The sequence below is a fragment of the Trachemys scripta genome, chromosome 4, assembly GCF_013100865.1.
Source record: "Trachemys scripta elegans isolate TJP31775 chromosome 4, CAS_Tse_1.0, whole genome shotgun sequence".
NCBI lineage: Eukaryota > Metazoa > Chordata > Testudines > Emydidae > Trachemys > Trachemys scripta.
This window is the reverse complement of record NC_048301.1, coordinates 82,555,661-82,572,037: the sequence shown is the minus strand read 5'-3', so window position 1 is coordinate 82,572,037 and position 16,377 is coordinate 82,555,661. Positions and strand designations below refer to the sequence as shown.

The following is a 16,377-nucleotide window of genomic DNA, read 5'->3' as shown; positions in this document are numbered from 1 at the left end:
GCAATAACGGTGAAATTGGTGTGTAAATGGTGCAGTTCCGACAAGATTTTTCTCACATCTCATTTTTGCTGGGTGAGACTAAAGTTACATTCAATGTTTAATTGTAACTATCCCAGGCAAAACAATGACACTGCAAATTTAACAAGCATCCTGGCATGTATTTCTTATTGAGGATGCTCTATTATCCTTAATAATTTGTATGGTATCAACAATGTGTTAGTGTTTAAAATAAGTATCATTGGTCAGTCTATATTAACAAAATTTTGGATTGTACCTCAATCCAAATCTCTGTCTCTGTCTGACAGGAATCTCTGTCAATGAACTCAAAGAATAATCTGAATTGTATTCGCCTCCATGCTAAACTGTTTCTCTGTGGGCTCCTGTCTCTTTCCAAAGAACACTTGGGTTTGAATGAAATGTGAAACCATGGTCCTGACTACTTGGGATAATTAAACCTGGTATTATGACCAAATTCCTGCTCAGGTAATTTAATTGTTGCAGCACATTTATATTGACAAACAGAGATGGCTCTAAACCAAAACCTCAGATCTAAATTCAGATCCAATTTCCTAGCTTGCATCTGGTAATGTATCTCTAATGGACCAAAACTGAGTATCCTGAAATTTGGAAAAATTCAGATTTGATTTCAAACCTCCACATTCAGAAATGTTTGGATCTTGGGTTTTGTTTGATCCATTACCGAGAGATGAAATTCAGATCCAAATTTCATTGGACCCTATTCAGAAATTAGCAAGGAAGAGGTTAATTTGTGGCTAGAGGAAAGATCACAGCTGCTTTTCTTGAGTGCAGGGATTTGCAGGGTAGCATGGCTGGGACAGCTGTGGGGATTAATTAACCTCCGCCCCACCCCACTCCTGACACTATAAGAGAAATGTGCTGGAGGGACCTGGGGGATTGAGTCAGGGAATAAGGTGGGAGGAGGATCAAAAATGTGGTTGCAGTATGTGACGGTTCAGACCTTTACTTTGGATTTGGCTGAAGCAAGCTCTACCTTATACTATTACTTTAGCTGAGGAAAGCCCTGTAGTATTTGTGTTTGGCTCTTACAACAGCGGAGTGGGATAGTCCTTCTATTTACTTTTCAGTAAATAGAATGCCTACCACATAGGAGTTTCAGTTTCGTCTACAGAAGCAGGTTACTTTCCTGGCCAGCTAACTGCAAATATATGAGAAGTACAGGTTATAATATGGTCCAAATTCTGCAGCCTTTGTAGCATGTCTCAGATCTTCCAAAAACTTTCTCCAAAGCAATATCTTTGGAGAGGCAGATTTATGTGTAAATATAAGGGATAGTGCATTGGGTACCAGAGAGAGTTGGAAAATAAATTAGTTGTAATTTTACCATAGAAATTTATTCCTAACATTTTTAATGGTTAACAGATTGCTGTTTCTAGCAGCAAGTCTACAGATATGGTCTGACACTTCCAAAAGAGTCAATTAATTATTTTTTAATTCATATATGTTAGACATTCTCTATAGGATTCAGTAGCACAATTAAAAAGATCAATGCAAAATAAGGGCTGAGGGAGAGAAATAAGAGACAAAGGTGAAGGAGAAAAGATTGATTTTTATTGGAGTTCTAAAAACACATGGAGAGGTAATGTGGCAGCTAGAGGGAGAAAGTCTGTTCAAGATGACAAAAGCTACAAGGGAGAAGGCTCTTGCACCAGCACCGATGAGGGGCAGGGAAGGTTGTAAATAAGCAGAGGGAGTAGGAAAAGGAAGTAGAAAGAGATCAGGCCTATAAGTAGTAATCACTGAAGGGCTTCCATGTGATGCTTCTTTGTGGTGCATGTTTATTTGAATGTGCACTACATTCTCAGACACCTAATTTGCACCCCTAACTGATTTAAATAATAAGTCAAAAATAATATCTGACACTTGGCCCAATCCTTTCCCATTTATGTCAATGGAGAAAACTCCCTGTGACCACTAGAGGAGCAGGATCTGGCCCCCAAGGCACTGTTTAGAACAACTGGCACTTGTTCTAAATTGTGGAACACTGTGGAAATTATCTTTGTTTAAGGACTCATTGGGGAAATAAAGAAATTAATCAATTCCTGGGAACCCTGTTTTGCCTTGCTGGTCCCTCCCTGTAAGATCTTAGTACCAATATATTCCCCTAATAATTATTTTGAAGCCATTCACTGTACAGCTATGGAAACACAACATGCTTTTCATTCATTTCATTAGAGGGGGAAGGAATTGGTTAATTTGATCCAGAGGATTTCCTTTGCTGCCTACATGTGTACTACTGAATATGGCTATCAGACTCTCCAAGCAGACAGACTGCAGGACACAAATAAACTCAGTTTCTGCTGCTGTAGTTTTAGGACTGCGTTACCATTAAGAAATGTCTAAGAATTCAAGAATAATTTTCAGCTTGCTTCCATTGTCTGAATAACACATGCTTGGTATATGCCATGGTCTGAGTAATGTAAACCATGTATACATCATCATACTATCACTGTGCTGCACTGTCTGAGTAATATACACCACCTATATTCTAGCATAACCATCTCAGAGGACCCTAGCAGAATTCTTTCCTTCTAGCTCATATCTGACTTCAGAAAGTAATATTTGGTTGCCATTTTCCAGCAGGAACTCTAAGGGAAAGTGGAGCTTTGACCTGTTCTAATATTTTTCCAGTAGAGTTTTGAGGAGCTTTTGTGAAGAATTTCAAGATTTTGAATGGTAATGAAAACTGAACAATTTGAAATGCTTCATCAAGAGACATTCCAATTTTTGTTTGTTGTGGATTGATTTTTGATCAATTTCATTTCAAAAAATTGTTTCAATTCTGACTTTTTAAAAATTTGTATTGCATTATAATATAATGCAAAATAAAAGCAATTCTCAACAAAAAAAAGTCATTTCAAAACAAAAAATTGAAACATTTTACTCCAAATTGAAGCAGGACATATCGACATTACCAGAACTTCCTCCTAGCTTTCTTCATAAATTAAATTCTGGCAAAATCAGCCTGATTTTGAGGAAAAGTTTCAATTTTATTGGAACTGCATAGTCCAACAGAATATGGATGTGTCAAAATTTCTCTGATTAGCTATGTTTTTCAGTCTTTTGGCATGCTATTGCTAGCATCCCTCTCTGGCAGGGAAGAGAATAGAGGTAGTGGGGCTAAATGATACCTCTCCTGTTTGTATCCCTGTCCCTCATTTACTGCATGATACTGACATTTTTGTAATATTGATTTTTAACATGGGGGCTAATGGCAATAAAATGCAGGACAATAGTTCAGGGCTTTGGCCTGGCATCTGGCTGGTCATGGCTTTTTTAAAGAAAGAGCCACCACGTGAGGACCTTTACAATCAGATTTTCTGAGGGGTATACAATCCCAGTGCCACCATGCTTTGAGGGGGGTCTGTTCCAGTTTGTATGCACTATAGATGCAGCTCTCCGGAGTCCTCTATTGAAAGGCAGGGCGACTCATTCATCTCTCTGGTGACTGCTTCTTTTAAAACAGTCTATCTCAAAGTTTCTTTGAATTCATCCAGCACCACATAATTACACTCTCCTCATTTCAGATTAAGAGATTTAGCTGGGTTGCTGGCCTGTGTTCTGCATTTACAATTGCATTAAATAATTGAGCATTAAAACATAGATTTAGAGAAACTATTCCCTATATTCATGTTTATTCCCCTTTGAAATATTAGGCACTCCTCTAATTTGCCTTTTCCTGACCAGTGACTGATCGGTAGGGGGTAAACTAGGGAAATTAACTCTTTCACAGACACATGATCTTTTTCCTTGCTCTAAATGATCAGTAACTTGCTCTCCAGGACATTTATTTTTTTCCATCCAATTATATATGTTTTATATGATTTGAAAAGTATATTAGAGCTCACTATTTACCTCTACATGCAGCATCAAGATTTATTCTTATCCCATAATCCCCCCCCACCCTATTTGTAGGAATTTCACAAATAAACCACTGTCCCTTGGTCCAAAAGAGTACAGATTACAACAGTAATAGTGCTGCGTTTAGGATTAGTACTGCAGTATTTTTATAAAGGGAAGATTATGAATATCATTGCATTTCTTTTTGTGGTCTGCATCCAGAAAGGGGATATTCTCTGGGTTTCAGAAAGGCTCCTCTTCTGCTATGCAACAGTGGCATCTAAACTATTGCAAAACTAAAATGGGACAGAGTTTTCTTTAACTGTCTAAATTTGGAGGTGGCCTGAGAATGCTAACAAAGAGGGACGGTTACCATCAACTGTTCTTTAATTATAGATCTGCTTGTTCACCTTCCCAAATCCTTCAAACCTTCCGAAAGGAAACAGGAGACATCTGAACTTGAGCTGTGCTGAAAGCTTCAAAGGCCTATTTAAAATAGCTTTAAAAAAAAAAAAAAGCCTTGGTTCAATACTTTTTTTCTATATGGAAAGCATTTTACCAGTGAAAATACAGAAAGCTTTCATAATAGAAAAGGAAGTAGATACGTAGCATTAAAGAAGAAATTGCACCCTTACTGAAGCTATTCAGTTTTGTTATGCTCACATTCTTTTGGCACAACAAAATTTCATGAGTACATGTTTCTGTAGGAAGTTAGTAGGTCTGTTGTCTCATTCTCTCTGCTTGTCTTTCTGCTTTGCCCCACTGAAATGAATGGTCTTGTATAGAATATCCTCAAAGTGATAGGCAAGGTTCTGATCTCAGTGACACGTGGAAATTGGTAGCAATTCCACCTGCCCAATATCCAAAAGCCAAGGGGCTTTGTTATTGTAAGAAAATTAACAATTTTACTCTGGTATCCTCCTTTACTTCCTATTACATCCGCTTATGAAAACCCTGTTGTCCCCTGAACCCTGGGTAGTCTAGAGCATTGTTACAAGGCTGTTCTCACAAGGAATGATCCAGTCCCATTGGAGATAATGGAAAGACTCCTGTTGCCCTCAGGAATTAGATGGCTGTAATAACACAAAGAAATTTTGGTTGAAATGCTGAAGTTTATGGTATCAATTCAATTAGCTGCAATAGGGTGAATTCTTTAAATGTGTATTCTGCCCACTGACTTAATTGAGCATTGCACACATGTAATTAAGAGTAAAATTTGGCCCCAAATAGATATAGCCACATCAAATTCAAGTAAGAATTGCTTTTTGCAATTAAAATTCTTAAATTTCTGTAATATGTGTTTAAAAAAAAAATCTAGCTAGTATCATTTCATAGGTCAGAAAATGTTCTTCTCACCATATTTTCCCCACCATAACATGTATATTACTCCAAAATGAACATTTCCAGTTGTGTTTCACTTTGTGAGCCTGATTATCAGTCTTTATTATCTGCTAAGTGCAGCAGAGAGGAGCAATCTCCATCCTTCCTCACTATCCAACTACCTTCTTACCTTACTCCACATGGCAGCCTCAAGCAAGCCAAGCCACAACCACACCATACCCCTCCCCAGTGCTTAGTTTGTGCCAGGGCTTGCTGGGGCTGAGCGTTGGCACCCCTAAGCTTGGCAGTTCCTAGCCCTGGCACCTCGGGGCTTGCTGCCTCAGTTATGAACGTAAAAAAATTTCTTGAGCCCTAGCACCTCTTTCATTACAAATTAAACACTGCCTCTCCCTCACAATCCTTTTCTAATTTAGCACAACTTTTCCTTTCCTTCACATCACTCCTGATGTTCAAGAGTCTCAGGGCTGTGAAAGCTGCTCATGTTCCACCTCTTGTCTGCCCAGACAAACTTCTTGTCTTCTCATCACTAATTCCTGTGTGTTCCCACTCAATGCCTTGCTGGGGCACTTTGTGGCTGAGATATAGGTAACATTTCAAGGCCAACATAGCATCTAAGGAAGTCATGTTGCCGTCAGAGTCTAGGAGACAAGGGAAGGTCTGGCCTTCTACACATGCAGCCAACCCTCCAAAGATGCCTTGAAATCTGTAACATTTTCCTGTGGCTCTTTGGGCCCTTCATGGAGTTGGAAGACTATGTCCTCTGTCCCTCCACAGGGTTCTCCGCCAGTGAGGAACACAATGAAGGAACTCCGCAGTCTCAATACCAATACATTTTCTGCTTAACTTGGGTCTTTTGGTTGCTCTTTATGCAGGAGGACATGATATGGCCTGAGGTCTGTATTCTTCAACGCTTGTAAAGAAAACACCCCCTTATTTTTAAAAGGGGTTGAAAAACAATTCACAAATTTTCATCATTTTTTAACCAGCTCCTGTATTCCCTATGTTATAAGATGCATCATTTTAAATGTGTATGTGTTTTTGAAATGTTTTTGATATAATGGAAGCCCAGAGATCAAATGAGGTTTTGATTGGCCATCTTTCTTATTCAGATATAGCTTTTCTTCTTTGTGAGTATAATAAAGTGGGGGTGCAGACAAGTGGAGAAGAAATAGGACAAGGAAATGAAAGCTTACAAAGATGCCATTATGAGCTCACATATATAGGTATGGAGGTTGGATTGAGAACATACTCTGTGCTCAATTTATGGGCCAAATACCCACCCTCCCTCATGAAAATCTCTTATTGATGACAATGGCAGTTTTGCATTAATTGTTCTTAAATGTCTTATTAAATAGATAGACCAAAATAGGACCTCTGTGCTTTGTGGCAATATGATTTAGAACTGAGTTAGTACCTATTTAGTATATAATAAAATTAATTAATAATGATTAATCTATTAATATCTATTTACTGAACAGTCCAATTTGTTAAATAAATGCTTTGGTGTCTCTGATATTAATGGGCCAAACCTTCAGAGTATCCACAACTCTCAATGAAATCAAAACTCTCATCCACTTCAATGGGAAGAGGCTTAGGATCTAAGTTTGAACAATGTTTGAACAATGTTTAAACCCATGTTTGAACAACTTTCAAAGAAGACAATGGCTGAATCCATTTTACTGGCTGTACTGAATCCATTGCAGTCTCTTTTGCACTCAGCTGTGCTGTATGTGGGCTTGATTTGCCAAGGTGCGGATTACCTTGACTCCCATGCTAACATAATTTCAACATACTGATTGATAAGATTACTGTCCATGCATACCAGACACTTCTAAATCAGAATATTGCTCTGTCAATATGATAATATTACCTGAATGCTAAGTTCCACTTTTCAAAACTAGATATAAATTCAGAATAAAACATGACACAAACACACTAACTTTGCAAAAGTTCACTTCCGGATTCAAATCAGAAATCGCAACTGACCCTATTTCTATAAGGGATTGAACCAAAGATAACTGATCCAGATCTGGATTTGAACTTTGCATCTTGGATCCCTCTCTATTCAAAATACAAGCATTTTTAAAAAATAATAGTAATAATAGAAAAGCCATCTTAAATATCTTTTTGCATAGCCAAACTGATTTTTTTCTGTACTGGTTAAAATATATTAATTCCCAGAACTAAGATTTTTATATAGAAAACAACCTAAAGAAAATGTTTGATCAAGGGTCCTCTCCTGAAGGCTAATTTTCCCAAGGTACAACTCCCAGTCAAGTTACTGACTTCAGTAGGAGTTTGGGATAGCAGTAGCAGACCCTGAGTTCCCATTTCCTGATGAGAGAGGTTTCTAATGGAAATTTGGACTCAACTTTAACAACATATTCTAGTCTTAAAGCAATGAATAAGATTCAAGGTATAAAAAACTGGTTTATATGGTCTTCCAACACTTTATATTAGTAAAGCTTATATTCTTTATCAGGCTTCATAGAAAACTATTAAATAACAAGATCAGATGACCTCATGTTTTAATTAAACAAATTCTAGAACACTATAACAATGTGTAGCACTGTTGAAATATTTAAATTCAAAGTAACCTTACAATTTCAGGGTAAGTTAATTTCAGGGGAGAGAAAATGAATGATACTGACTTTGTCAAAACAAAAGTAAAAAATAAATACATGTAACTTACAAAATAAACCAGTTCTAAGATTTTTGTACTCCATTGTAACTTGAATGTAGTCCTGTACTGGGAAACCACTGAAAAGATTATAAAAGTGCTATGCTTTCTTTCAAGAAACAGGTAACAAGTGTAAAATGTTCATAGGAGAGAATGGTTCACTGGGGGAATACCCCATTGGGAGAACATTCTAAAGTAAGTTAGAAAAAAATTAAATTAAGGAAAAGAAAAATATTAAAGGCCATTGACAAAATTATTACATCCATCTAATTTACATTTGAATGTGCCTCGATTTATGTTACTTGTTTTTAGCACAGGCAATAATTCTAAAATATCTAAAAGTAAATAGGTTTGATGTGACATCCAATTATATATACATTGTATCAAGAATGTCCCTGCTGATATGTCATACAGTCACAGCTGTCTGTTTTCTAGTTGCACTTCGAACACTCTTCTTTGCTTTCAGTCCCCACCCCAAACCCCCCAAGGAACCCATTGGTATCCTCTCCTTCTTCTTCTTTTATTCTTACTCAGAGGCTTCAGTAGACTCTCTCTGTATTTAACATTTGTGTGAAATAGACGGACCATTTCATGATCTTTGTTATCCAGTACCCTGGGCAGAAAGAGAGAGGATTTCTGTGTCCTGCGGGTTTTAAAGCCCCTTCTGGGTCGGCCTTTCCCATTGACGGAGACATACCAGAGTCTCTCAGCACTGGCTTTGCGTTTGGTATTGGCTCCATTGGGCACTGTCCGGTATAGGCGAGATGCGTAAGTGTTATAGCCCAACTCATGGATCCTTTCCACGAACTCACATTCTGCATTGTAAGTTTCCTGTAAAGCAAACACAACAACCATCAGCTCCAGAAAGGCAGCACAAATAATAGTTCAGCACCCTCACCAGTGCAGGAACAGGACTTACAGAGGGGTCAGCCGGTTATTAAACAAAGGACTGCAGCATATAGAAGAGGAAACCTGAGATTAGAATGAGAGAAGGATGGTATAAGAGGGATTCAGAACAGAATAACAGCATCTATCTATTAACAAGGTCCCACAGTATCAGAATATCTAGCAATTCACAAACTAATATGTGAATAAACATTCACAAACTAACCTGAAATAGAAAAGGACAATAATTCAAACTATATTACTTTTTAAATTGCTATATGTGTATATCTATGGATTTTTTCCTCTGTAGATGATCTTTATTGATTTATCACTAAAGATAACTACTTCGCTATTACCTTGCGCTCCCCTAGATCTGTTTGTTGTATCCACCTATTGTCTCTTTTCTTATACTTGGATCATGTGCTCTATTTGTTATGTGGGTGAGTGTATGACATCCATCACTGTGGAACCCTGATACTTGGTTGGTGACTTCAAGGTGCTACCGCAATACAAATTAATAATAATAAGAAGAAGAATGCTGTAGAGGTTCAGAAGGTCTGTGTTCCAAGTTTGAACATGGAACTGGGAACACAGACCTTCTGAATTCTAATCTCAGCATTGTCACTAACTCACTAGGGATTTGGGCAAATTGCCTAATCCCTTGAGTTCAATTTCCCCATCTGGAAAATGGGGACAAAACATTTGTCTCAAAGAATTATGAGAATTTATTAATTAATGCATGAAAATCACTTTGAAGATGGAAAGTGGTGTATAAATACTCAGGCATATAGACTCGTAGACTTTAAGGTCAGAAGGGACCATTATGATCATCTACTCTGACCTCCTGCACAACGCAGGCCACAGAATCTCAACCACCCACTCCTGTAACAAACCTCTAACCTATGTCTGAGTTACTGAAGTCCTCAAATCGTGATTTAAAGACCTCAAGGTGCAGAGAATCCTCCAGCAAGTGACCCATGCCCCAGGCTGCATATCATTACAATTTGTCCAGCCAAGATGAAAGTATTAGTTTGCTTGCATTTCTGGACCTATAACCATATGTCTGTGCACTGAAAATATCATTCTAATTTCCTGGGTGCTTATCTACTATGGACATTTTGAAACTATTAAAAAGACAAAACTATGTATCTTGATGATGAACTACATATTAATAGGTAGATGCAATACACCTGTGGACTATTACAATGAACTAAGTCCTAAGTAACAGTTGCCTTTAAACTTCCTTAATACACCTCTACCCTGATATAAGGTGACCCGATATAATACGAATTTGGATATAACACGGTAAAGCAGTGTTCTGGGGGGACGGGGCTGCGCACTCCGGTGGATCAAAGCAAGTTTGATATAACGCAGTTTCACCTATAACGCGGTAAGATTTTTTGGCTCCCGAGGACAGCGTTATATCGGGGTAGAGGTGTATCTGTTTTGAGGTTAAGGAGGTGTGTGTACACTTCAATCTGAATGGTTCTCTGAAACATATAACTTACACCTTCTTATGACTCTTTGTAATTGCTTTTCCTGCTCTATCTCTGTCTTCTGACACCAGCTTGAGTTCTCTTACATTTGCTTGAGGCCCAATTTTGTACTCTGTAAGAGAAACTCCCATTGACATCAATGAAGGATTTTCTAGTTATTGACTCCCTTCCATCTGACATTTACACCTACTTCTGGTGTCAAAGATACATTTCATCTATTAATTTGGGTCATTGTGAAAATATATTGATATTAATATCATATTTCAGAGGCTTGTTTCTGGTGTATTTTTCGTGCTTAATTTTGTATAACCCAAAATCTTGTCAAGAGAATCTTAGCCTTTGCCAAATAAATGATTTTTGTCTCTTTGGCTGTACGGGTAACAAGAAAAGTTAGAATACTTAGCACTTTGAGAGCACCTTTCTGCTACAGCATTTAATCTTTTTTCTATAAGCATTTATTCATAGCAGATAAACCTGGTGCACTCAAGATAATAGTGCTCCCCCTCCCCATGAAAATTACTGACACCCAAATAGAACATGCTTCCATTTCAATACAATAGTTAAGATCTTACAATAAAACTTACTGAAGCATAAAGTCTGCCCCTTTTGTTCATGGCCAGGTAGCTGCCAGAGAACAACCCTTTGATGGCAACGACTCCAACATCAACTGCAGTTATCTCTAGAATACCTAGAAACAGAAGAGAGATGGGTTTTCCCCTTCATATGTAATTTTCTGAAATACATCTGAATAGCTACTTACCTCCAGAATATGAGTTCAATCTTATAATTTATACACTCAAGAAGTCATACCGCAGTCATGTACATAAAAAAGACTAACATAATTAGACAATACAGGAAAAAAACCTAATGAGATGGGAATTGTTGGAAACTGACAGTAAATCCCTACTTGTTTGATTGAGATTTAACTATTTTAAAAAGGAAAGATCTGACACTGAACTACAGGTTCACCTAATCCTATATGTATATATAAAAAAAAGTTTAAATCCTCTTTAATGCTTTTCTGAGGGACACCAGAGCGCTTGACTTATTGAAACCAGTCACAAAGCTACCCACTTCAGGACAATGCTCTTTCTTGAGTCTCCAGAGAGTAAAATGGAGTAAGACGGCTGCATCTTAGAGCCATGTATATAATCATGAAAGGAACTTGTCATTTAGAAAGTTGATGTAGAGCTTGAAAAAAGGACAGTATGACAGTAAGGGAGGAGATATTTCAGCCCTTAGAAGATCGTGTCTAATGCACTAGACAAGAGTAAGGGGGGAAAGAAGCCCAGACAGCCTCCCAAAGGGTTTACATCTCGCCAAAGGATACTAAATGCAAACTATCATAGATCTCGTGTAAGGGAAGATGCTGTAGTAGGAGTTGTTGTGATACATGTGCAAATTTATATCTTGCTTTTGGAAGCTCCCAGTTGAGCCATTCTGGTTTCAAAGCTCTGTACTCTCTGTAACGATATAGAAGCCGGATGTAACCCCAGAAGTGTCTTTTGACAATTAGAAAACACACTGTGCTAAGCCTTCCTATTTTGCCGAGTTTAATTTTTGGTCTGACCTCAATCTCGACAAATTAGGATAATGACTGTACGTACAGCTGTTTTGAATCACCCGTCGTTTTGCCATTGACTGAACTCGGAAGAATGTCTCCTAAAAGTCTTTGATAACGAGAGGGGTTTTCTCTAGGAAATAGTGGTTTTCCTCTGTGCACTTGAGCCAGATCTTGGAGTCTCCCTATCTCTGTGCGCTAACCAGAGCAAGGGCGTAGGTTTCCCCGGAGCATCCTGGGCTCCAGACACCCAACGTGGGATGCTATACTTCCTATCCTGGGGAGTGGGAAGAAAGGAAAGTCCCGGATCTCTGGGGATTTTAGGTTCCGCTGTGAGAAGAAAGCTGTTTCCTCCCCAAAGCATCTTCATGAGACACCGAGTCCACATACCGGCTGCAATATCTCCACTGGCCTGTTAAGAAAAGTATTTGAAAATCCCGATCTTTCCTTCACTCTTTCACTCACAGCCCTTTGCTCTTGACATATCCCGTTTCATCTTAATTGCTGCTGATTTCCAGCACATTTCCAAGGGGGTAAAAGTCATTTAGTCTGTACCACCTCACATCCCCCTAGGAGGAGACAAGCAAGAAGCTTGGGGGCGGGGAGGCAACACGCAGCCTGAGGGGGAGAACTAATCTGAAACCCAGTTTGAGAGTGAAGAAAGCCATTGGACGGTCTAAAGACTCCTCAGGAATTAGCACTGGTCCTAGCTTGGTGACAGGGAGCTGTGAGGGAGCTTTGAAAGGAAATGTGAGGAGAGATGCCTGCAACTGTAGCAAAGATGGTTAAACAAAGTGACAGTTGGGTGCAGTTAGCGGTTGTCTCGACACTGGTTTATCCCCCTTCTGCTTCCTACGCTAATGCTATAACCAGAGGGACTCAGCCTGGGGGGTGTGGCGGAGTGGTAAAGAAGGTGTACAAATCAAAGGGGGCTTGGGACACAAGTTGCTCCATCTTAGACCTGAGCTGCTTGTTCAGAACATGGAGAATCTGGGGCAAGAGAACAGATTTACCCCCCCCACACACACACACACACACAGAGAGAGATAGGCTCCCTCCTATCACCAGATCAAAGGCAATTTGGAAAAACAATTTTGTTTTGACTTCTTGGAAGTCGGGGGTGGAGGTACATTTCTTTCCCTTTGTCTCACTCGCTTTCTGCACAAGCCACTGAGCAATTCCGTGAGTGGGTGGGTGTGGGTGTAATTCTGGAAGCTGGTTTAAAATTAACTAGTCATTAAGTGCGCCGATTCTGGAGCAAAACGAGGACCAGATCCTACTCCCATTGATCTCAGCCATAATTCTGCCATTGACTTCACTGGGTCGGGTCCACATCTGTATTTCTCCCATCTGTGCCTTGCGTGTGGGCAGAGAAGTTTGGAGAATACGCTGCATGAAAAGGGCAGGGGGAAGGAGAGAGATGGGCTTTGTCTGGTAGCATTAAAGATCAAACAAAATCCAAACTGAGGAACTCTTGGACTGAGGAAGTGTATTACTCTTACAGTTATTAGTAACTTCGGACCTGGTTGTTTCTGCGAGTGTTATCTGGGAGGGACAAATGTGTGCTGCAAAGTAATTCCAGCTTTGCAAGCAGATCAGGACAAAATCTTGCTGAATTTGAATCTGGAAAAAAATCCTAATAATAAAGGAGCAGCTTCTGCAACCCTATTACCCCTTGGGTAGCACCTTATTCCTCAAGCAATCCTATTGAACTCAATTAGGATTATTCCGAGAGTAAGACGCTGTTCAGAGCAAGGGTGTCAGAATCTGGCGCCCAGTGTGTCTGTTTCACTGTCACTTCAATCTAAACAGCCCCAGGCTCGTTAATCGCCTTGGTTTCTAAGGTTAGACCTGAAGGACAATTCAACGGGTCAGAGCGAATAGTAATTGAAAGCCACCCTACAACGCTAATAGAGGAGGAAATGGGCAGGGGAGAGGCATGCACAGTACTTACTGAAGACGCTGTTTTTCTCCAGGCTGCCGTTGATTTTCCCATTGGAGTGGATCTGGAGGTGATACTTAGTGGCACAGTAGAGCTTCCTGCGCCTGGGTGCTCCCCCGAGATGCTCATAGACTCCGCCGCGCCCCCCAGCATCTCTGCGCAGCCTTGGGTCACACGTCTGGCCTTTAGCACAATAAGGTACCTCGGGCACCTCCGCAGCCAGCCCTTGGGACCAAGATTCCTGCAACAAACTCAGCAGCAAGATCCAAATTATAACCATTGTGGCATGATGGCCGCAGCCCTTAGTCTGCTGGGGAGATCAAGGCTTGGCGCAGAAGACACCAGGGGTCCCATTAAAGAAGTCTTGCTAGCAGCCCTCCAAAGTTGCAAAGCACACACTGATTCAAATCGTGAAGCATTGGCAAGTTTTTATCTGCCTCGATCTGTCCCTTGTATCTGTCTTAGAGCTACTTAAATCAATAGACACGGGCAGAGGCCACCGAGGCGTCCCAGCTGTTTGGATTAGATGGAGCTGCAGTGATCAGAGTTCTCCTTGGGTCTCCAGTTAGACAGACTGCACGCATGAGAGAGAAAGAGAGAGAGACCCACTGAATTTCAGGAAGAGACTGTGGGGAAAATTCGTTGATCGACGGAGCATAGAAATGAAAGAAGCTTCCTGCAACAATAGCCTGATCTGCGACCAATTGATACAAAGCAGGGAGGCAAAGGTATCAGTCTTGTGTGAACTCCCAGAGTGCAGCCTGGATAAAATTACACAGCATCACACACACAGAAAGAGACACACACACGATGGCTTCTTGCGGATAACCGCATCACAGAGAGAGGGGGGAGGCAGCAGCAGCAACCCAGCTGAGGGCCAGAGAGCTGTTTCTGCCTTGGTTTCCCCTGCTTTGAAAGATCCAAAATAGAACAATTATGCATCTGAAAATTATACGGTGAGGAGCTCATCCCTGGGGTCTGTCACTTCTCCCTGGCTACTCCCTATCGCAAATCACAACACATGACAACTGGGATGACTGATGTCCAGATAAAACAACTCGGGGAAGCAGCTTTTACAAATGCACATTTAAAAAAGGGAGCATAATAAAAGGGGTTCAGACACTGGCTGCTCCGGTGGCTAAAAGGAAAATACGCATTAAAGGATTTCACTGTCAGTCTTTAGTGACTTAAACTTCTTTCTTCCCTTTGTCCTGAACTCTGAAAGAAAACAGTTATTAGTAAATCAATCAATTCACGGTTGCTAATATGCAATATTTGTATGGGTCTTTTAAGACTGACGAATTTCTAAATTAACTAATGCAAAGTGCGCCCAGTTACAGAGAAAGTATATATATTCGTGCATATATTTGCAAGACATTGGTTTTAATCTTTTTTCCTTAACTTATTATTTGTTGTTGTCTGGTAAATTACATCAGGCATAACAGTTAGGTCTGCAATTGCTGGTATGCAGCTTCACACATCTTTATCAGCTTTTTTTCTCTTCTAGTGGAGTTACCTATAAAGAAAAATGGAACGCAAAAGGTTATCCAACTTCTATAAAAAAATTATGCTGTCCAGGTGTACTACTCAAAAGATGCTCGTCTATTAGATTTTCATATGAAACAGTCAATAATTAAAAGTTTCCTGGAAGTGTTTGAGAAAGAATTAGTATTCATGTGACTGAAGGCCACACAAATGCGTCTTTGAATGGAGTCATGTCAAAATTCGACCATTTGACCTTGACCAATATGATTTTTTTATTCACCATCGATTACAAGAATATATATAAAATAAGGCTTTCCTACGGAGGAAAAGAAAAGTTTCTTACACTTTAAAGCACTATAGAAGAAAATAAGCTTTTACTGGAAGGAAAAATCAAAGGGAAACGATCCTTTTCTACAAGGAATGGCAGGCGGACAAAGTGATCTAGAAAGCTATTCCCTTTTAGATATACTTAAAACCTAGTAGCCCTCCAACCCTAAAAGGCTTTTCATCCTTTAGTTGTCTGGAATACAGGGAAATACATAAAGAACGAACAAGCACCCCTCCCCACCAGTACCATCCTCCGACTTTTTTCGACAAGTTATGTCCCAACCTCACAAGGAGAGTTTGATTGAGAACTGATACATGTTTGTATAATTAATTCTTTAGTGTTGTTGTTGTTGTTGTTGTTGTTTTGTGCAATGCCACATGCATGCAATTATGTAGGTACAGTCTATTTAGTAAAAACGTGATTAAAATATAATAGCTAATGAAAAATATGAATCTATAAACACACAAAGCAGTAAAATAAGATCATTACATAATGGCCAAATCCTTCAGTTAACACTGAAACAGAAGTCCTCCCTGAAACACGTTTTCTCTGAAGGAGAATAGTACATTGAGTTTTATGAATCCTTTATCACCCACAAATTACTGCACAAAATAGCACCTAGGTACTAAGATGACGAGGAAAATAGTTTGAAGATATATCAACAGATAGATATAGAAGGGCAAAAATATAATGATTATTTAGAAATATTAGGTAAGTCTCTTCATAGCTAAACTCAGGGTGATGTCTACCATTGTTGGATCCCCATAAAGATGTGAAATT

General features: G+C 39.4%; 1 protein-coding gene across 1 annotated transcript; it reads right to left on the bottom strand.

The window, feature by feature from the left end:
- Nucleotides 1–8,362: 8,362 nt before the first annotated feature.
- FGF3 (fibroblast growth factor 3) lies at nt 8,363–14,064 on the bottom strand. The gene is made up of 3 exons (XM_034769572.1): nt 13,797–14,064; nt 10,866–10,969; nt 8,363–8,731 (listed from the first exon to the last, which is right to left on the bottom strand). The coding sequence occupies exons 1-3, from the start codon at nt 14,062–14,064 to the stop codon at nt 8,363–8,365; spliced, it is 741 nt and encodes a 246-aa protein (XP_034625463.1).
- Between the last annotated feature and the right edge of the window lie 2,313 nt (nt 14,065–16,377).

Coding starts and splice junctions, on each gene's coding strand:
- FGF3 (XM_034769572.1), bottom strand. CDS start 14,064: ATGGTTATAATTTGGATCTTGCTGCTGAGTTTGTTGCAGGAATCTTGG. Junction 10,970..13,796: donor GGAGAAAAACAGCGTCTTCA/GTAAGTACTGTG, acceptor TTCTGTTTCTAG/GTATTCTAGAGATAACTGCA. Junction 8,732..10,865: donor GGGGCAGACTTTATGCTTCA/GTAAGTTTTATT, acceptor TTTGCTTTACAG/GAAACTTACAATGCAGAATG.